Raw genomic sequence first — 23,335 nt, 5'->3', positions numbered from 1 at the left:
GCATGTGAGTTAAGTAGGTACAATCTGAGTAAACTCTAGTTGGTGCAGTATGTGGATGTGACTTGGTTAATACAAGAAGTAACTCAATCCTGTACTCTGACCGTAGGCTTGTAAAGGGGTTCACACTATTGTAGATGTGCAGTTGGAGTGAAGGGGGAAAGAGAACCAGTGCCTTCTAGTCAGGGCTGCTATGAGGATTAAATGGGATCTTGTCTGTAAAACACTTTGCAGAAAGTCTGCGATAAAATATAAACTCGTGTTTTAAGTACTTTTTGAATTACTAATGACAGAAACTACCTCAGACAAATTTAAGCAAAAAGTGGAAATGTATTGGAATGATACTGTGGAAGTTCAGAAAATTGCAGGAAATGTTCTAGATACCCGGGCAACTCTGGTGACTTTGGACACTAGAATCATATTTCAGTGCCCCCAGGGCTCTCCTTGTATCTCATCATTGCTTGTTTGTGGTTGGCTTTCTTTTCTCTAGGTGATAGGAAAGAAGGTCACCAGCAGCCGCCAATCCTTCCATCTCTGTGTCCCAAAAGGCAAGTTCCCTACTCCTGGAACTCAAAATTGGAAAATGTTGGGGAAGAATGCCTACAGCTTGGGTCATACTTCTACCCTTGGAATAATCACTATGGCCAAGGGATTGGAGCACTTGGTAGGTCAGACCACGGCCACACAGGCTCCACCTGTCTCTCCCTGGGTAGGTGTGGAGGAGTATGAGTGGCAGCCCCTCCCAGAATCATGTTTGCTTTGCTTGAAGAACAATTTCCCCCAATGGAAAGGGATGTGGTGCTGAATAGTAAAACAAGTGTCCATAGTTATTCAGATTGCTTTTCTTCCTAAAGAGATTCATTCTTCTTCTCTCTCTAGTGGGAGTGGGAAGGGGAAAACAGGAAGGTGGAGGGGAGAGTGAGTGTAGATTTTATTGTTCACTTACTGTGTAGTAAGTAGTGTGTATTAGCCTATTACATCTCATTTAATCTTCACTAAGTACTGTGAGGTAGATAATATTGCCATTTTAGCCAGAAACAAGCTCAGGCTAAGGAACTAGCCCAGGATCACAAAACATACAAGTGATGGAGCCAGAGCTAAAGTTGGGTCCACCTGTCTCCCAAGCATACCATGCTTCTCAGAATGCAGTAAACTACACTTACCTGATCAACGTGCCTTTCCCCCTTCCCTCCCTAGTCACTCCTGCCGTCTCTCCACTGTCATGAGCCTGGATTAGAACTTGAAACCTAGATTTTTCCAGACCTGTATGGACATTCTTGTCTCATCTCATAACAGGCAAAGGATGTGTTCCCTGTCTTATAAGCAGAAGTGCTTATGTGTTGACCTAAAACTGGAGAACACATTTCTGAACACAGCCTTTTATTTAAAGTAGTGAAAAAGTTGTAGCAAGAGCTGAATGGCCTGTTTTTGTTTTATAATTTTATTTATTTATTTATTTTTTCCCCCAAAGCCCCAGTAGATAGTTGTATGTCATCGTTGCACATCCTTCTTTTTTTTTTTAAAGATTTTATTTATTTATTTTTCCCCCCAAAGCCCCAGTAGATAGTTGTGTGTCATAGCTGCACATCCTTCTAGTTGCTGTATGTGGGACGCGGCCTCAGCATGGCCGGAGAAGCGGTGCGTCGGTGCGAGCCCGGGATCCGAACCCGGGTCGCCAGCAGTGGAGCGCGCTCACTTAACCACTAAGCCACGGGGCCCGCCCTGCACATCTTTCTAGTTGCTGTATGTGGGACGCGGCCTCAGCATGGCCGGAGAAGCGGTGTGTCGGTGTGCGCCCGGGATCCTAACCCTAGCCGCCAGCATCGGAGTGCGAGCGCTTAACCACTAAGCCACGGGGCCGGCCCATGAATGGCCTGTATTTGAATCCCACTACTTACTAACTAGGCAGCATATTCTGTGCCTCAATTTCTTCATCCATAAAGTGAGGCTAATGATAGAACCTAGCTGATGGGGTTTGTTGTGAGGATTAAATGAGTTAATATATAAAGCGCTTAGAACAGTGTCAAGTACACAGTGTTAGCTCTCTTTGTTAGAACCTGTTACTCATCATTAATGGACTCTTCTGGTTAACGCCAAAACAGGCAGAGTTTTTGCTTAAGGAATCTTCATTTTGCTACTTGGGTTCACATCTGGGATGTATGTACTTAGCTCTCAAAGGGGCAAACCCATCTTACTATAAACTAAGGCAGAAATAAACTACTCATGATCCAGGGAGCACAGTTCCAAGGGGGAAGCAGTCTTCCTGCCTGTCTGGTCCTGTTCACACACCTACGATTAACATTTCTGCCATATGTCCCCTTATCATACCTAGGTACTGATCTTTTAAACACACGAGTTTAAATAAACTTCCCCCTGTCAGGTCTGTGACACTATGGGAAACAGATGAGTCTGGAGTGCACAGTTACTGCCTCCAAGGTACTGAAGGTGATTTGGCAGAAGGGTGATAGGAGTGGGAGGGTCTGAGCGTGTGTGGCAGGGTTGAGAGTCCCGCGGAGAGTCTGTGTATGTAGCTGCTGAAGGAAATGGAATACAGTTTCCTCAGTGAAGAGCTAGGACAACATGGCAAAATTCCGGGGTTGCAAGGCCCCCAGAGAGAACCTGAAGAGCACTGTGACGCATCAATCACTGAGTCAAAGAAAGAAATGGAAGGACATATATCGCTCTCGCTGACTGTGTAAGCTTGACAGGTTTGGGGTGGCCCAGTTCTAGGGCCCTTCCTCTGCCTGTCTCTAGCTCAATTCAGATTAGTACCTGATTCGAGGATTGGATCTGAAACTCATTTGTAGTTGATGAATCTCAAGATTTTGCCTCTACATCAGTGGCCACACTGGGAACTATACCTCTAGATGTAGTTAAGCTATTTAGTGATTGCTGGTCTCTATGCATCTGTCTTTGTAATTTGCCGTGTATTAACTGCTATACAGTTAAGTGCTTTTTCCGTGTTAAACTTTTTATAACAAAAACTTCCCCCATGTCTCTGCGACTAAAAAGACATTTTATACAGAAGCAGAGCCATGGATTTTTCAAACTGTACCTGGTTCAAAAGGCAGAAGTCAGACTACTTAAAAATCAAAGTGAATACTTGTAGCCTTTGATTTCAAAAAGCTCATACGATGGATGAGACTATTCTGTAAAAGTAGTTTAATTCAAATACCTGAATTTTGCAAAGGGTGCAGTTTGTGGTCTTCCCTTTGTTACAGATGTGCCTGTGTGTGAAATGGAATTTGCATTACATGCTACAATTAAAACAATATTTAAATAGACTTGATGCTGTTCTTGATTTGAGATTCAGCGTATCAACTGCATTCTGGCATTTGTTCCCCTCCCCATCCCTCTGCCTTGTTTTATACATAAAATTAACAAACCTCCAGCATTTTCTTGCTTAGTTCTTAGTTCCCTGATGTGTCTACCCACCCACTCAGAGAGAATAATGGGGCTCACTCTCATACTTCTGTAGAGTTGTGTGTATCCTCCCAGTATAGTACTTGCCACCTTGTATTATAGTTGCATATGATCTCTCTCCGACTCCAATAGAATATCAAAACGTTGAAGATAGGGATATTCTTATTCATCTTTGTATTTTTAGCATTCAGCGTAATCTTAGCACATAGTAAGCATTCAGCAAATATTTGAATGAATCACCATTTTATACATTAAGAAATGGATGATTAGGGAAGTATAACGACTTGACTAACATATCTAGTTGGTGGCAGAACTGGTACCAGGACCCAGGACTTCAAGTCTCCCCCACCCCCCGGTCTTTCCATTATAGTGGGTGTTTGTTGACATGGACAGTAAGGTCCTACACAGACATAATTTTAAAATGAGTTCAGAAATGTCACCACAAAAGCCAAACCTGTGATTAAATACAAGATTGTATTGTAGACCTTGGTCTTTAAAATTTTGTTTTTCTTTGAGAGTTGAGGAGGTCACGAGATTAGAGAGATACGGTAGTCAAGTGCATGGAAAATCTTTATTGAGGAAGTGATATTTTTGGATTACAAAACTAAATTGGCATCAACTTGACTTTTTAAGTCACTTGTTGGAATGTGTGACTAAAGTTGCTCTGTTTATCGTGTGTTATAATACAATATTGGTTCAGTGAAACCTTCTGATTTATCAAATCTTTGCCAAAAATGGGTCTCATGGAAGGTAAACTGGACTGGAATACTTCACTTAACAGAAGCAAGTCCTTCTACAAGCATGTGTTGACACCAGCTCTGTGTCAGGTACTGTGTTAGGTGGAGCAGCAAAGAAGCATTAAAATAACCTTGCTTCCAGGGACCTATTAAGTCGGCTTCTCTCCCTAAATTAACTACTGCATGATGTTGTAAATTCTGTTATAGAGGTATGTATAGATAACAGTAAAGGAGCTGGGGATGGAGAGGATCTGGTCAATAATAATAATAATAATAATAGCTACATTAATTGAGTTCCATGCCAGGAACTATTCAAAGCAATTTACATGTATTATTTACATATTTTTTTATGTTTTTGGAAGTTTCCTTTGTCTTGGACCCCTTCAATATATTAAAGGATTTTTATCTCTATATTTAAAACCTTTGACCTTTTTTGTTTTATGACTTGGGCTCCCTTATTTGATTAGAGAGAGTCATTACAACTAGCTGGGAGCCTTAGATCTAGCTCTTTTTATAGTGTATGTTACAGAGAGAAATTATTCACATCACTATTCACTGTTCCCGCTCCTTTCTCCCTGGCTTCTAAGGTGGACGGAGTCTTGCCTTCTGGGTCTTCTCCCAGGACTCGACTTTGTTCTAACGGGCGGAGAATGGAGTGAAAATATAAAAATCAGGAAGACACACTGACTCTCCATAATGAAGAATTGAAAGATAAAGAGGAAAGAGGAGAGTGCAAATTTAAAACTAGTTTGTGAAGGTTGGGCTTGGGGCAGATTGGCAAGTGAGAGACCCTTGAAAAACTGTAGTGTGTGAGAGAACTGGTCAGGAGAAGATAAAATGTCTGGGTTATAATTTTGATTCCTCTTTAATTCTCGCAATGAGAAATGCATGTAAAGATTGGAATTAGTTTTTTTTTTTCTTTCTTTTTTTTACCTTTGATTGCTGGGATGTCGTTAAATGTCATTCTGCCCGCTTAGATTGCTGGGGTTTATTCAGGTTACACATATCATGTCCCTCCACTTTAGCTGGCTTTTTGTCCCTTTCCTTCCCTAATAGTTTTTCTCTTTAGGCAAGTAACTGATAAATGAGGAATTCTTATATTCTTTTTAAGGATTTTTCCTGAAAGAAAAGTTTTCAAGAGGCAGAGTGGGTCTAGGGAATAACACAGCCTTAAGCATCCACTGTTGAACCTTAAGGGCTGGTCAAATTTATTTGAAACACTGTTATTTTTTACCATGTCATCAGCTAAGATTTGGATATCTCTCTTATTTATTGCTTTTTTGGTTGCAGCTACAATCCACATCTGTTCCAGGGGTCTTGGAAGCTCTTAGTCTGTCGGCAACTCTGGTGGGTCTCCCTGGCAGGTCTACAGCAAAGGCAGCAGGGTAAGAGCTGAAAGAGGGAGGCTAATGTGAAGCACTTGGTAAACCTACAAAGGAAAGTATTTTGTACAAAGCCTAGCACAGAGCTGACATTCAGTTAAAGTGTGTTAAATGAAAAGAACAGGAAAAAAAAGCCATGAGATTTCTCTCATGCCAGAAATCTCTTCTTTTCTGATCCTCCTACCACCAGCAAAAAAAAAAAAAAAAACCATTCTGGTACAACTCAGGACATTTGCCAAAGAGTTACCCAAATTACCCATAACTGGTGATTTTCCTGTGTATATGTTGGCCAAGTTGTGAACTATCATTCAGTAAGTTAGGAGTTGTGTTTGGTTGCTAGTAACAGAAACCTAGCTATAGTGGCTTAAATATACAAGGGTTATTCTCTAACATAAAGGAAGTTCAGAGATTGGAATCTGGGATTGGTATAATGGATCCATGGAGTCGTCAGGGATCTAGCCTCCTTCTATCTTTGCTGCTGGTGACTTTCATCTTTAATCAGCTGGGAATGCCTTTTTCCCTTTCTGCTGCTACCTGGAATGTAGACATAACAGGGGTGCTCCAAAAATCAACTAGTACCGAAAGTTCCAAAACACAGAGTGAACTGTTGCTGAATCTGCTCTATTTCTACTCTCTTTATAGTCTTTAACAACAACACTAACCATGAAGGAAATCAGTATTCTGGAAGATCCCAGTAGTGTTTCAAAGTAGTTTCTTTTTTCTGGAAATTAAAATAGGCTATTTATTTTTTCTGGTTGTAAGTTATCAGAAAAGAAGGAAACAACGAGTCAAATGAGTCAGAGAATCTTCTATGCTGGTAGAAAGAAACTGTGTCATTAATATGGCTGCATAAACCACTCCCTCACATAGGTTCACAGGGTCTCCCTCCTGCAGAAAAGTACCCTTAGGAATTAGGAAAAGAATGAGACCTTTCAAATCACAGGAGCTGTGGGACTGAGCAGCCTTGGTCAGGGTAAGAGTGTAGGGGGATAAGAGTGCTCTGAAGCAAAGATTAACACCATGCCAGTCATAGTTTATATTATTTAACTTCAGTCCTTACAATAGCCCTAAAAAATATAGTAGGATCCCCATTTTATGTTCAAGGCAACTAAAGTTTTAGAGTTTGTGTCACTTGCCCAAATGTCACCCTTGTAGCAAGGGATGGAACTGGGGTGGGAATGCAGATCTGTCTAGCTTCAAAGCCTTTGATTTTTTTTTTCCTATCTTTCTAGCCAGAACAGCTGTCAGACTGTTTAGGAAGTCTGATGGGTCCTTCAAGTAACTTTACTAATAGTCTTATGAAAAGTTATCTCCCCTAGGAACTGGTGTTTGGAGTTCTGGTTGGTTCAGCAAACATGTGCTTGGCCCCAGATATGAGCATAGCTGTGCTAGGCACCAAAGGGGGACATGAAAGAATCAAATAATAACTCTCTCTTCAAGGAGCTCCCAGTGTAGCGAGTGAGCATAAACATAAATAATGCTGGGCAGAATGAAATTCTAGTGTGATCTCAGGTCTCCTGGAGGAGCAGCGAGGAGGGAGGGATCGAATGAAGGAAGGAAAAGAATCAGCCTGTTTTATGTAAGAGGCAGAACCATGTCTGTCAGAGCCTAACATCTTTTAGCCACCTGAGCTCATTTAATCTTCACAATAACCATGTAATATCCTGATTATATGCATGAGCAACCCACCCGTAGTTTCCCAGCACATACTAGGCGCATGGGATTCTCAAACTCCGAACTGTGTGGCTCCAAGTCCCTGTCCTTTCCTTTAGGCCACTGGGTATAGACTAAGTACAGGTTTTTCTAATGTTTTCAAAAATAAGACACACATGATGGTGAAAGATTCATTCTGTACACAAGCTTATGTGTCTGGGAATCTACCCAGATTCCCTTGGTTCTACCTGCCCCCCAGGCCCTAGTTGGCTTGCTTAATGGCAAGTCTCAGCTGCTGCTGCTTTTGCCTTATTTCCTAAAACTGCTGGCTGTCTCAGCCTCCCTCTGGGTGAAGGCTGGGCTCTGGTATAGTCTCTGTTGTGCCCACTGTGCAGAGAGCCACAGCAGCTCAGAGGCTTAAGCTCCGTCTGACCAGTCCCAAGAAGGCTCTGACTCCTCCTACCACTTCAGACTCAAATGTAGGGTCTGTTCTTTCCCAGTGACTATCCAGGGGGCTGGGTAACACAGCCTGGATGTGGGGAGGTGGGAGCAGTTAACACCTATGACCAATGCAGTTGTAAGCTGGGGAAGGGAAGGAACCAGCAGATAAAATGCTTGCTGTCTGCCTTTCTCCTCCCCCTCTCCTCCATTCCTCACATATACTATTCTTAGCTACAGTAGTTCTATACAATCTATCCTGAATGATCTTGCCATTGGCTGTGTTTTCATGTAAAGTTTGTTAATGCACAGCCTTGTATTTGCTTTCTTTCCTTCCTAGCCTGCCTCACTAATCTTTTTCCCCTCTCTCTGTCCTGAGATTTCAACACCTAATAAAAAGCAGGTAAGTTTTGCCCGGAACTCGGCTTTGCTTTCTAGGGAACCTGGACAGGGTAGTATTCAATGAAAAGTAAGTGTCATTCCCACCCCATACCCTTGCCCAGTTTACCCTGTCTGGCATCTTGTTATATTTCACTTTATAGTATAATAATAGGTAATATTTGAATGCTTATGTGTCAGATACTGTTCTAAGTCCTTATGATTAATATGCACTACAACTCTATGAGATAAAATAAACCATGGAGATAATTTCATATTAGCACATACAGATCAACTGCATTTGTTTTATTTTTTTAAAGGAATGATTATCACTTTTGTTAAAATAGTACGTGTTCATTATAAATCAAAAAATGCTGAAATATTCAAAGAAGCAAAAATTCACCCCAAATTGCATCCTCTGAGAATAACCATTAGGCAAATAATGTTCCATACAGTTCTCACAAACCTCAGATTTTCACAACTGTATAGTATTGCATAAGTATAGTTTTGTTATTTCCAGAATTTGCTGGTATATAAGACGTGTTCCCCCCTTTCCCAAATATTACCCCGATGTTACCTTGTGTCGAATGCACTTGTTTTGCAGATGAAAGTTTTTGGGCCAAAGCAAAAGGTATTTAACAGCAAGATGATCTGCCCTGATGTGATTCCTCTAACTGAGGAGAATGGAAACACAAAATATGGCAGAGATACAAGTTTCACATCCCAGAGCTTTAGTAACCAAAAGAAGCCATCGGCTACACAGCTGATCAGAGGTACATTTTGGGTTATTACATTACGTTTTAGATTTAAATTTTGCCACACTAAGTCATGGCTCAAAAGTAGTGGAGGCACTGATTTATCTTTAAGTTCATATACATTGCAAACCAACCTAGTTAAAGGGCAGCCGAACCCTATTTTGAAGGCAGGATAACTAAGTTTCTAATGCAGCAAGTGCTAGTGATTAAGACAGTCAACTGGAGACCAGCAGAGATGATGAATTTTCCTGGCACTAGGGATGATTTACCTGACTTTGAAGATGATTTTCCAGAGTCTGAGGTTGAAGATTAAAACTTATACTTTTTTTCTTCTTTTCTTCTCTTACTTACTTTGTACAAATAATTAGTGAAATTCTTGCTTAGTATGCTTTGTTACAGTTTTTATTAAAGTATTTGCTGTACCATGACTACCTCTGTAGCAATTTGTGTACATTTTAGATTGTAGTGTGCTTTTTAATCTTGTTAGTGCCACGAGTCAATTCCAGCTCCTAGTGACCCTGTGTACAACAGAGCTGAACCACGCCCAATCTTTTTGCACCATCCTCTCACCTTCCAGTGCTAGATCAAACAATGCTCTGCTGCTATGCATATGGTTTGCATAGCCAATTTTTTTGGAAGTGGGTGGCCCGATCCTTCTTCCTACTCGGTCATACTCTGAAAGCTCTGCTGAAACTCACTGGTATTTAAAATACCGTTGGTAAACTGTCATAGCTTACAGCATCACAGCAACATGCAGCCACCACAGTATGACAACTGACAGATGGGTAGTGTGGTTCCCTGACCGGGAAATGAACCTGGGCCACGGCAGTGAGAGCGCCGAATCTTAACCACTAGACTACCAGGGCTGGCTGCTTTTTAATCACCCAGTACCGTATTTCAGTGACTTCTGAGCAAATGTGATTTAGCTATAGGATCAATTTCTAGTAGAATTTCTGGGTCAAAGAGTATGTGCCTTTAAATTTTGATAGACATTGTCAGAGTGCCTTTGAAAGAAGTAATGAGAACTAAAGGAGGACTGACTGGGTTTATTTTTTTTCCCCATATATTTTTAAGGTAATTTTTTTGCCTAGAATAATATGCATAAAGTCCCTGCTTTGAGCATTTGAGGTGACAGAACTTTTCTGAATATCTTGCCAGATGGTAAGCCTATTATAGGGCAGATGGGAATTAATCATATTAACGAGCAGTGTTAATCTGTTGATTGACCAGAAAAACCAGCAAGGCAGCTGCTGTGATAGTGTTGCTCTTGATGGACTTTCTGATTGAAGAAAGAGGTCTTGCCATTCTTAGCAAGGAAGTACCTAAGCAGGAGTCAACACATCAATGTAGCTAGTAAGTGCTGTGAGAAATGAAAAAATAATGAGAGAAGTAAGAACTAAAATATAATGGGCTATTTTCTGAAAGAGGCAAAACCTAAAGGTTCAGGCTAAATGCCTTCACCTCCTTGATGCTTGTGCAGACTTACCTAGCTAGAACTGGTTCTTCCTCCTCAAGCCCAGTAGTTTATAACACTTATATGTCGTGACTGTATCTCTAAACCAAAAATCATGATACATGTTCTAAGACAGAGGTCATCAACTGGCCTCTTCGGTCTGAATTCCATCCACAATGTTTGCTTTGCCTGCAGAGTTTTAAACAGTTTTAATTAGTTGTAGATTATTAAAAGCTGAGAGATTTTTACATAAAATTTCCAGCTTCCAGGTCTGGGAGCACTGGGCCCAAATTTCTGCTTAGCAGCAATTAGCTGGAACTGGGTGGCATCTGCCCACTTTAGCCAAGTCATATGCTTTCCAAGTCTCTGTATTCTCGCCCCTCTCCACCCATTGGATCACACATATATGTACCTGCTTGACCCTTTACACCTCTAGAATATATGCCCTTTAAAAGCAGGATTTCTGTCTTTTTTGTTCATTGCTTTTTCCTAATGACCAGAATGTTGTTTGGCACATAGTAGGTTAAATAATATTGTTTGATGGGACAAATGAATTTGTGACTCTTGGTCTAACTTTATGGGGGAAATAAGACCGAATTTTTCGACTTGGAACTTTTCCAGAAATGGGATAATGTACCTCTTTACCCTTGAGGCATTGTGTATGGTTAGCATTATATTTTTCATTTATGACTTATCTTCCTTGTTGGATGGTAAACTTATTGGAGTCAGAGACCTGCCTTGTAATGTTTTGTATCCTTAATAATACCTTAATAATAATAATACTTAATAGCGTATGCTTAAATATTCCTTGGAGGATTGGTAGAATTTTTAAATTTCTCATGAGAAAGAACTTTGTGAATAAAGGCAGGGAGATGTTAACGAGTATGTTGTGATAGAGCATCATGACATGGCCCATTTGAGTTTCTTCTACAGCTATATTTTCTCCATACCCTCACCCCCAATTGTATTCTGTTCACCAAGACCATAGAAGGTTTTTGACAATCTTCACCCCTATTCTTTAGTAGCAAAATAAATTATTCCCCATTCCTCATTTTGTACATACTCTATTTTAGTACTCATATTCTATTAGAGACCTTATCTCCTACACTAGTCTGTGATTTCCACATAGGTAAGAATTCTGTTGGTTTTGTGTGTGTGTATCTAACAGCTAATATTTATGTTATAACATTTGTGCACCAACTCTGTATAAGCACTGTTCTAGGAACTCAGTAAATATTTGAATTTAATTGAGTTTGTGTTAGGAATTGTATTAAAGCTTTTACATCACTTTATAGTTTATAAAACATTGGTGTATTCATTGTCTCATTTGATCTTGAAATCATCTCTGAGAGCTGCAAATGAGAAAATCAAAGCCAGAGAAGCTGTGACTGGTGTAGAGTCACACGGCAGTTAATGACTGAACATCCTGCCTGCACTTTGCCACTTAGTGGCTGAACATTCACTAAATTATGATGCGTAGATAGGGAGGGATAGAATTGTGGAGGACTTGTCATTCTTGGCTGAGAAATTTGGACCTGTGTCTTGAAACAAGAGAAAGGGAAATGTTTCTTGATAATTTATTTTTGGATGAGGGCTCTTTGCCATCCAAGGCTTTATCCCCTCAATCTGGACGACAATAGCATTCCTTAGGGGAGTGAGAAGGATGATGAGTAGTCGTTAGTTTACTTGCCTCACCCAGATTCCAATCTTACCTTCCAGAATTTTCCCCGTTTCCACCCAGCTCTTCAGTCACAATCAATCCCAATCAGTGGCTGTACTTCACTTTTTGGATCAAGGAATACACCTCCCTCCCTTCTCCATCTTCCTCCTTAGGGCTTTGGATAGGAGCCCTTTAATTGCTGTTGACTAAAGAACTGGAGGCCAGCCCCTGCATACCGGGAATGCCAGTGGCTTTGTTAGCTGAGGAGGGCACTGCATTAGCACTGCCCTCTAAATCCCAGAGCAGGTGGAGGAAATCTAATTAGCGCTTAGTAAGCCAAAGCCCCTTGGGGAATTTCTGATAAAGAAAAGGTCAATGCAAAAGAGAAGGAAAATTGATAGACTTCATTTTCCTAGTGGGAACTTTCTGAAATGGCGTGGGAATGAAATAAGCTGGATTCTAATCCTTGTCCTACCAGTGGCTTTTTGGCCACTAGCAAGTCCCTCTACTTATCTGAGGTTTAATTTTCTTGTTTGTGTCTACTCCTTTGCTAAACCCCCTTTCCTAAACAAATATTTGTTTTGTAAGAGTGGAAGGGACCTCAGATCATCAAGTCACTATCGCCTGGGAAGTTTTCCCAGCATTCACATATCCAAATCTCACTCTGTATCTATCTCAGTAGATTCAGTAGATATGTAGTAAATATGTATAGATTGGGAAAAGTTTCCCGGGAAAATTTGATAATATCCTTGATTTATGCTTTTCGGAGAACTTAGCCACATACAGCAAACTTGAGGCTGGCACAGCGTTTCCTCTACACACAGTAGTTGCTCAGGAATATGTTTGGAGGGGGCTTTTACTGGGCTGTCAAGTGAGGAGCTAGAAGCAGAATTCCAGTTGAGAGAAGCGCATTATAAAACATCACAAGCAGTAAGCATTCTAAAAAATGGGGTTGAGAGCTACTAGTGAGTGGTGAAGTCAATGGTAGTGAGTTGTGAGAAGCATTTTTAAAAATGAAATAGAGAGTAGCATGCATTGTATCCAGTAAGGGTATCTCATGAAACTTTTAAGTTAAATTTATGGGTATCTTGGTGCAATTTTAAAAGAATTTCTTGTTGGATTGTGGTCAAAAGCCATCAATCTAGACAGGGGTCTGTATTGGACTAAATAGGGTCCTAGGGGGAAGGAGTGTCAAGACAAGAAGCAATGTGGAAAATACACTAGGAATGTAGGTTCTATTCTTTACCCAAGCTGTTTGACTTAGAGTAAATCATATTTTCTCCTGAACTTCATATTCTTCTTCTTTCTCATGGCCCTGAATATTCTCTGCCTGCCCTCACCCCCATATCTTTTTTTTTTTTTTAAAGATTTTATTTATTTATTTTTCCCCCAAAGCCCCAGTAGATAGTTGTCTGTCATAGCTGCACATCCTCCTCCTCAGCATGGCCAGAGGAGGGGATCACCCCCATATCTGCTTGGTAAGACTTAACTCAAATCTCCCTTCTCTGACACCTACCTGATTCTGGAATACAGTGGGTACTTATAAATACATGGTAAATGGTTGAGAACTTTCCCTTAGCTCTCCAGGTACTTTCTCTGGGCTCTTATACCCACCTCTCCACTCAAACTTCTGTTTATAGCTTTTTAAAAATATATATTTCTGTTTTTCTTCTACTAGAGAACAGACACCGTTTCATTCATCTGTGTATTCCTAGTACTTAACATAGTGCCTGGTATGTAATAGGTGCTTCATAAGTATTGGAACGAATAAGTTATTTTTAAAAGGGATGTGTAATAGATGATTCCATAAAAACACTTACTGAGCACTTATTATATACCAGGCATGTGGCAGGTGCTGGGATAGATAAAATTTGTGTAAAAGAGCAGTATTTTCCCTTGAGGAGTTTAAAGATTAAGAAATTGAAACATAAGCACATAGAATTGCTGACAAAGCCATTAGTGTTAGTGTCTAGCTATATGGTTGCTCTGCGGATAATGTGTAACTTCCCATTTCTGTGTTTGAATGTTGGTCACCAAAACCGGACAGGAAGCATGTCTCTCCATCTCGATTTATTTCCTCAGAAATTAATTGAGAAACCTTGTTCCTGATAGGGTGACGTAGCAGTTCCAAAGCAGGTTAATTTGAGGAGGCGAAAGGAGCCTCACCCTTTTTGTGTCAGTTCCTGAGAGGTTGTTTAAAATCTCCCATTATGATAATGGACTTGTCAGTTTCTACTTGCAGTGATAGCAATTCTTGCTTTATATATTTCGAGGCCATATTTTAGAATTATATATGTTCCTGGACCTTTAAACCTCCTGTCTTTGTGAAGTGACCCTTTTTGCCTTAATATCTTGCTGCTTGATAGTCATATAGCTACAGCAGCATTCTTTTGAGTAGCATATATGCCTTGTGTAATTTTTTCCATCCTTTGACTTTCAACCTACCTGTGCTCTTATATTTTAGATGTCTCTTTTAAGACAGTATGTAACTGGATTGTGTTTTTATTTAGTCTGACAGTGTTTGTCTTTTAACTGAGATGTCTAGTTAATTCACGTTTATTATGGTTAATACAATGAGACAATCTTTGTCTTTTAACTGGTGAGTTTAATTGATTTAAATTTATTGTGATTATGGAAATATTTAGATTTATTTCAACCATCTAGTGTTATGCCTTCTATGTGTTCTTATCTTTGGATTATTTTGTTTTCCTTTTTCTTATTTTGTTTTTACTCCTCTACTAATTTGAAAGTTATACTCTGTTTACTTTGTTAGAAGTTATCCTAGATATTCTATTATGCATACTTATTAAAATTTTTAAATGTAATAGACAATACATTTACATGGTTTCAATATCAAATATTTGAAAAGTATACTGTGAAGAGTCTCCCTCTAGCCTTCTACCCCCATCTGCTCAATTCCAATCCTCTAGTATATCTGTGTCTATAATATATATTCCAATACAGATTATAAATATAGATACAAATATATAGATATTCTAAATGTTCATTTCGGGCCGGCTCCGTGGCTTAGCGGTTAAGTGCGCGCGCTCTGATGCTGGCGGCCCGGGTTCAGATCCCGGGCGCGCCCCAAGGCACCACTTCTCCGTCCAGCGCGAGGCCGAGTCCCACGTACAGCAACTAGAAGGATGTGAACCTATGACATACAACTATCTGCTGGGGCTTTGGGGGGAAAAAAATGAATAAATAAAATCTTTAAATGTTCATTTCTTACAAATGGTAGCATAAAGCACAGCTTTCTCTATACTTAGCTTTTTTCACTTGATAATATATCTTGATACTCTTTCCATATTGATATATGAAGAATTTCCTTCCCCACTCCTTTTTTTTTTAGCAGCCATGTGGTATTCTATTAATTGATGAAACCATAACTAAATGTCTTTATTGATGGCCAATTTACATTGTTTTCAATCTTACTCTTTTAAATAGGTCTGCAAAATGTACATATGTCATTGTGCATGTGTATTAGTTTGTCTCTAGGATAAATTTCTAGATAGGAATTGCTTAGTTAAAGGATATATACTATTATGATTTTGATATATTATATGTCATTTTGCCACATTGCCCTCCAGGGGGTTTGTAACTATCTACACTCCCACCAGCGATGTATGAGTGTGCCTATTTTCCCACAGTCTTGCCAACATAGTTATCAAATTTCTGGATTTTTGCCAATCTAATGGATGGAAAATAGTATTTAGGTGTAGTTTCAATTTGCTTTCCTTTTGTAAAGGAAAGCATTGATCATCTTTTCACATGTTTAAAAATAAATTTTATTTCTTTATCTGTGAACAGTCTGTTCATATGCTTTGCTCATTTTCTACAGGGTTGTTGGTCTTGTAGGAGTTGATTTGTAGGAGCTCTTTATTTAAGAGATTAGCCTTTTGTAATAGCAATTGCAAATTTTAACACAATATTTATGACTTCTAACCCAGTTTATCATTTGTTTTCTTGCTTTGCATATAGGAGTATGTGTGTGTGTGTGTGTGCGCACACACTTGTGTGCTTATTTGTTTGTGTTGCCATGCAGGATTTGTAGATTTTTGTGTAGTCACTCTAACGATCTTTTCTTTTTTATAGCTTCTAGACATCATGTAATAGACTTTCCCACTCAGAAGTTATAAAAGAAATGTACTATCAGGCCGGCTCCGTGGCTTGGTGGTTGAGTGCACGCGCTCCACTGCTGGCGGCCCAGGTTCGGATCCCAGGTGCGCACCGACACACCACTTGTCGGGCCATGCTGAGGCCACGTCCCACATACAGCAACTAGAAGGATGTGCAACTATGACATACGACTATCTACTGGGGCTTTGGGGGAAAAAAGGAGGAGGATTAGCAATAGATGTTAGTTCAGGGCTGGTCTTCCTCAGCAAAAAGAGGAGGGTTGGCATGGATGTTAGCTCAGGACTGATCTTCCTCACAAAAAAAAAAAAAATGTACTGTCTTTTATTCTATTACTTCTATAGTTTCATTTTATATTACATTTAAATCTCTGATCCATTTGGAATTTATCCTGATCTATGCTTAGAGGGACAGATTCAACTTTGTCACCATGTCATTTAAATCTCAAATGCCATCTCAAATCTTTTTCCCATGATTAGAGATGCCACCTCTATCACAACCTAAGTATGTTATGCATTAGTACCCATTTGTGGACTTAAAATATATTAGATTCCAGTGGTTGGTCTGTCAATACATACGGCAACACACTTTGCTTTTAATTAATGAGGCATTTTGGTATGTTTTTGTAATGTGGTTGCCTAAGTCTCCCCTTATTGCTATTCTTGTTTATTTTTCTGTATGAACCTTAAAATCACCTTTTCCTATAAAAAAAAAAGTTGGTATTTTTACTGGGTTCATGTTAAATTTATAAATCCACTTAAGGAGAATTGAGCTCTTCGTTAGCACATATATTTTAATTTGGCCTAAAGTAATATCTTTACCTTCTGTATTAGTTTCCCATGATTACTGTATAAAATTACTACAAATTTGTTGGCTTAAGACAACAGAAATTTAATCTCTCACAGTTCTGGAGGCCAGAAGTCCAAAATCAAGGTGTCAGAGGGTTGTGCTCCCTCTGAAGACTCTAGAGGAGAAACTTTTCTGTGCCTCTCCCAGCTTCTGGTGGCTCCAGATGTTCCTTGGCTTGTGACTGTATTATTCCAATCTCTGCCTCCCTGATCACATTGTCCCCTCCTCTTCTGTGTCTTCTCCTCGGGGTGTGTCTGTGTCCTCCCTCTTTCTCTCCTTCTAAAGGATACCTTTGATTGCATTTAGGGCCCACCCGATTATCCAGGATAAGTGCCTCCTCTCAAGATCCTTAACTTAATCACATCTTTTGCCACATAAAATGCTATACACAGGTTCCTAGGATTAGAATGTGGACGTATGTTTTTTTGGGGAGCCACCATTAAACACACTACACCCTCCTTCTTAATTATATAAGAATCATAGAATTCTTAAACTCTGATCATTCCTCCCAACTTACGTCATTGTTATCCAGTATTTTAGTTCTATCTTGTTTATTTCTAACCACACAAATTAAGTAGGATTCTCGTTTTACACTGGCAGTGTTCAGGTTTTCCACATATTTATCAATATCTTTGCTCATCTTTGTTTCCTTTTATGTCAGACCTTTCATCTGGGATCATTTTTCTTCTTCCTAAAGTACATCCTTTAGAATTTCCTTTAGTGAGGGTCTGTCTGTGTTAATGTCTCTGTTTTTGTCTGAAAATAGCTTTGTTTTGCTTTCCATTGTTGAAAGAGTTTCATTAGTTATAGACTTCTGCATTGACAGTTAATATCTTTAAGATTTTTTTTTAGAGCAGTGTTAGGTTCACAGCAAAATTGAGAGGAAGATACAGAGATTTCCCATATACCCCCTGCCCCTACACATGCATAGCCTCCCCGATGATCAACATCCCCTACTAGAGTAGTACATTTGTTAAAATTGATGAACTTACATTGACATATCATAATCACCCAAAGTCCATAGTTTACATTATGGTTCACTTTTGGTGTTGTATGTTCTGTGGGTTTGGACAAATGTATAACAACATGTATCTATCATTATGGTATCATACAGAGTATTTTCACTGCCCTTAAAATATTCTGTTCTCTGCCTATTCATCCCTTCCCCCTGCTTTCCAACCTCTGGCAACCATTGATCCCTTTACTGTCTCGATAGTTTTATCTTTTCCAGGATGTCATATAGTTGGAATCACATAGTATTTAACCTTTTCAGATTGGGTTCTTTCACTTATAGTAATATGCATTTAAGATTCCTCCATGTCTTTCCATGTCTTGATAGTTTGTTTCTTTTTTTTTTTATTGAGTTATATTTGACATTCAGTATTGTTTAAGGTATATAACATATTGATTTGATAATTTACTTGCAATGGATTGCCATAGTAGTCTTAGCTAACACCTTTATTGTGTCACATAATTATCTTTTCTTCTGGTTTGGGGAATGGATCATATCTTTTTGGTGTTGAATAATATTTCGTTGTCTGAATGTACCACAGTTTATCCATTCACCCGCTGAAGGACATCTTGGTTGCTTTCAAGTCTTGGCAGTTATGAATAAAGCTGCTATAAACATCAGTGTGCAAGTTTTTATGTGGACATAAATTTTCAACTCCTTTGGGTAAATACCGAGAGGTGAGATTGCTAGACTGTATACTAAGAGTATGTTTCATTTCATAACGAACCACCAAACTGTTTTCCAAAATAGCACCATTTTGTGTTCCCATGAGCAATGAATGAGAGTTCCTGTTGGCACCACTTCCTCACCAGCGTTTGGTGTTGTCATTGTTCTGGATTTTGGCCATTGTCGTAGTGCTATCTCATTGTTTTAAAGATTTTATTTATTTATTTATTTTTCCCCCCAAAGCCCCAGTAGATAGTTGTATGTCATAGCTGCACATCCTTCTAGTTGCTGTATGTGGGACGCGGCCTCAGCATGGCCGGAGAAGCGGTGCGTCGGTGCGCGCCCGGGATCCGAACCCGGGTCTCCAGCAGTGGAGCGCACTCACTTAACCGCTAAGCCACGGGGCTGGCCCTATCTCATTGTTTTAATTTGCATTTTCCTGATGACATATGATATTGAACATCTTTTCATATGCTTATTTGCCATCTGTATTTTCTTTGGTGAGGTATCTGTTAAGATCTTTGGCCCATTTTTTAATTGGGTTGTTTATTATTGTTGAGTTTTAAGAGTTCTTTGTGTATTTTGGATAATAGTCCTTTATCAGATGCGTCTTTTGCAAATATTTTCTCCCAGTCTCTGGCTTGCCTTCTTATTCTCTTGACAGTTGTTTTTTCCTTAGCACGTTGAAAATATTATTCTATGGTCTTCTAAATCTTACTGTTGCTGTTGAGAAGTCAGCTGATAGTCTAATTGCTGTTCTTTTGTAGGTAATCTCTCTGCTTCTCTTTTAATATCTTTTTTGTTTTTGGTGTTCTTAAGTTTCATTACAATATGTTGTTTTATTTCTATTTATCCTATTTGACATTTGTTGAGCTTCCTGGATCTGAGGTTTGCTGTTCTATTAATGATTGTGGAAAAATTCTCAGCCATTAGCCTTTCTCCATCCTGTCTAATTAGTTCTTGAACTTCAGTTAAAAGATTAGATATGTTAGACCCTCTTACTCTATCATCTGTGTCTCTCTCTCTCTCTCTCTTTTTTTTTTTTTTTGCTGAGGAAGATTGGCCCTGAGCTAACGTCTGTGCCCATGTTCCTCTATTTTGTATCTGGGACACTGCCACAGCATGGTTTGATGAGCAGTACATTGGTCCATGCCCGGGATTTGAACCTGTGAACCCCAGGCTGCCAAAGCGGAGAGCGTGCACTTAACCACTATGCCACGGGGTCAGCCCCTCATCTATATCTCTTAAACTCTCATCTTTTTCATATCTTTACTTCTTGGTCACATTTTATGGAATTTCTTTGGATCACTTTTCCTGTTCACTAATTATTTCTTAGCTGTATCTAATCTGCCGTTTAACCTGGCCATTGACTTTTTAACTTAAATGATAATTTTTATTTCTGAAAGTTCTGTTTGTTTTCAGATGCCCTTGGTTCTTTTTTTGTTCCTTGCTAATTTTTTCAGGCCTGTCTTTTATATCTTAAAATCTAATAATCATAGACATTTTATATTCTGTCTCTAATTCCAATATCTGAGGTCTTTCCAGGTCTTATTTTGCTGTCTGTTTTTCCTGGTTATCACTCGTGTGGCTTATTTCTGGGTGTGTGTTTTTTGTTTTGTTTCTGTTTTAAATGTAATGTTCCTTAGGACTTTAGCTGTGGAAATTATTCGAGGCCTGGGTTAAGCTTTTATTCTACCAGAAGGGATGAGGAGTTGCTTCTGGCAGTAGCCTGAAGACAATACCAACTGGACTACTTCTAGATCTTCACTTGAGGTTACGTGAATTTGGTCACAAACCTGCACTAGAGCCAGCTTTTGGTTATGGATTCTTAGGAGAGATATTTCTCCTTCTCTACTGGTTAAGACAGGACAGTTTCTTTGTGGTCCTTCTCAGTGCTGCAGATTTATTTATGGTTCATCTCTACAGTGAGAGTACAGCCCATTGGTAACCCAAGTTTATAAAGGTGTTTCATATAAAACTTTCCAGTTAGAGTGGGCCCTAGGCTTTATCTTCTGTTGCCTACACCCCATATGGTCATTGCAGTGGTCGCTAGTGTCTGTTACATAAGCCACAGGGCAGAAGCTGGCTATCATATTCTCTTTCTTTGCAGGATATCTGCTTTCATTTAATTCTCATTTCTTATAGTAAAATACACAACATAAAATTTACCATTTAAACCATCTTTAAGTATAAAATTCAGTGGCATTAGGTACGTTCACATTGTTATATAACTATCACCACCATCCATCTCCAAAACTTTTTCATCTTCCCAAACTGAAATTCTGTACCTATTAAACAATAACTCCCCATTGTCCCCTATTTAAGCCCTTGGCAACCACCGTTCTACTTTTGGTCTCTGTGATTTTGACTGCTCTAGGTACCTCGTGTAAGTGGAACCCTAGAGAATTTGCCCTTTTATGTCTGGCTTATTTCACTTAGTATAATGTCTTCAAAGTTCATCCATGTTGTAGTATGTATTAGAACTTTCTTCCTTTATAAGGCTGAATAATATTTCATTGTATCTATAAACCACATTTTGTTTATCCTTTCATTCTTAATGGACAGTTGGGTTGTTTCCACCTGCTTTTCGTTTTACGTAATTTTTGTTGTGTGCCGATTCCTTAGTTTCTTGACAGCTCAGCGTGATGCATTTTAAAAATTAGTTTTTGGGAATATTTTATTTAACTTTTTAAATTATTTTCTTTCTTTCTTTTTTTTTGTGAGGAAGATCAGCCCTGAGCTAACATCCATGCTAATTCTCCTCTTTTTTTCTCTTTTTTTTTTGCTGAGGAAGACCAGCTCTGAGCTAACATCTATTGCCAATCCTTCTCCTTCCCCCCCGCCAAGCCCCAGTAGATAGTTGTATGTCATAGTTGCACATCCTTCTAGTTGCTGTATGTGGGACGTGGCCTCAGCATGGCTGGACAAGCAGTGCATCAGTGCGCGCCCGGGATCCGAACCCAGGCCGCCAGTAGCGGAGGGCGCGCACTTAACCGCTAAGCCACGGGGCCGGCCCTTAAATTATTTTCTTTGGGAGGGTCATTCACAGTATCTAGGCCACATTACTGGAAACCAAAGTCTCATACCTTCTATTTGAAGATCAGAAGACAACTGCCGAGAACACATTTTTACATTCTTCCTTTTTAGGCCACTAGAAAGGGAAGATTCTGAGATATGCAACAATTAATATATAGTTTTATATGTTTTAATTCTTTCCTTGAGTCTGTTAGGTAATATTTTTTTTTCCTTATCTGTGAGAAAACCTTTAGAATATCATAAGAAAACTCATCTCTGTCTTGCAGGATTTGGTGTTCTTAGCATGTTGTTTGTGCCAATCTCCACACCCCCCTGACGCCCTAATATCCAGTAGTAGCATTTGAAACTTGTACAGAGATCTCAAAATCGTTTACTGCTTGAGCTGAAAGGGTCTAATTCTGACTCCTCTCCCCTCCACCACTGTGTCTTAAAAATTGGCCAAGGTTAGGGCCGGCTCCGTGGCGTGGCGGTTAAGTGCGCGCGCTCCGCTACTGGGGGCCCGGGTTTGAATCCCGGGCGCACACCGACGCACCGCTTCTCCGGCCATGCTGAGGCCGCGTCCCACATACAGCAACTAGAAGGATGTGCAGCTATGACATACAACTATCTACTGGGGCTTTGGGGGAAAAAAAAAAAGGAGGAGGATTGGCAATAAATGTTAGCTCAGAGCCGGTCTTTCTCAGCAAAAAGAGGAGGATTAGCATGGATGTTAGCTCAGGGCTGATCTTCCTCACAAAAAAAAAAAAAAAAATTGGCCAAGGTTAAGTGACTGACTCAGGGTGGTAGAAGGAGTCTGTGACAGCTAGAACTTTGGTTGCCTCACTTCTGTCTCATTATACCTTCTGCTTCTGTGTCCTTTCTCTCTTTGGGGAGACTTTCTGTGAGTTCTGAGCTTGGTCTTTTGAAAAGTTGCTATGGATGTTGGTGAACGTGATCTGACACTGATACATGCATGGGTCAGAGTAGAGGCGAAAATCCTCATCTAATTAACTGCTTGAAGACCAAATAGAGTTGGCCTTCCATACTTTACTTCACTCCTGTCTCCCCTGTCCATGGAGTCTTTTTAGATAATAGAATGTTAGAGCTGGGGGAACTCTGTGATTATTCGGTCCAATCTCAGATTGCCTACAGGGACATTTTGGAATCCTTTGCCTGGGAGCTTTTCTGTTCTTTATAGATGAGGAAACTAAAACCTAAAAGATTCAAATAATTTCCCCAAGATCATATAAGGATTTCATAGCAAAGCTGGAACTATACTCAGGTCTCCTAATTCCTATTCTAGTGGAGGATTTCTATCACCCTAATGCGTTAACTTCACTCCTGGTCTTTAACTAAGCTCCACCCCCATGGTCTCTGGTTTAAGGTTGTGAAATGTCCTAAGGGTGGTTAGCCTTTGAGAATAAGCCAGAACCTGAAGGGTTAATAGAAATTGAACAATGAAGTGGGAGCCCTTTTCTCCTCTCCTCAACTGGGGAGCTGCTGGGCTGTTTCACTTGCACCACATGTGTTCCATTATGGTATAATGATGTAATTACCAGTAATGCTGCTGCTGCTAGAGTAGTGGTGGAGAGGCAGCATTAAGGAAAAGACTAGCCCCCGTTTTCTCCTAAGAGCCATTTCAGCCCACTTCAGTCTATTAGACTGAAGATGCTGGAAGGCGAATGGCTTCAGCGGAGGAAAAGGTCAGATTTAAAAGCTTTTCTGGGCATGGTATTTATTGTTGCTTTTTTGACCTTCAGAAAAGTCCCCTGTGTGTTTG

The 23,335-nt window shown here is 39.7% G+C and overlaps 2 protein-coding genes across 4 annotated transcripts in view; both read left to right on the top strand.

The window, feature by feature from the left end:
- The window catches only part of NARS2 (asparaginyl-tRNA synthetase 2, mitochondrial), a 170,473-nt gene extending 155,379 nt beyond the window's left edge, over window positions 1–15,094 (top strand). The window contains exon 14 of the mRNA XM_087433513.1: window positions 5,448–15,094. Coding sequence (XP_087289639.1) covers window positions 5,448–5,553 — 106 coding nt within the window. The 3' untranslated portion in view covers window positions 5,554–15,094. The remainder of the gene's footprint in view (window positions 1–5,447) is intronic.
- Window positions 1–23,335, top strand: part of GAB2 (GRB2 associated binding protein 2) — a 178,027-nt gene that overhangs the window by 31,102 nt on the left and 123,590 nt on the right. The gene's annotated exons all lie outside the window — the stretch shown is intronic.

This window comes from Ceratotherium simum, chromosome 7 (assembly GCF_057802395.1).
Source record: "Ceratotherium simum simum isolate JZ-2026a chromosome 7, ASM5780239v1, whole genome shotgun sequence".
In the NCBI taxonomy this organism is placed as follows: Eukaryota; Metazoa; Chordata; class Mammalia; order Perissodactyla; family Rhinocerotidae; genus Ceratotherium; species Ceratotherium simum.
The sequence above is the reverse complement of the archived record's forward strand: the minus strand, read 5'-3'. Positions and strand labels throughout refer to the sequence as shown.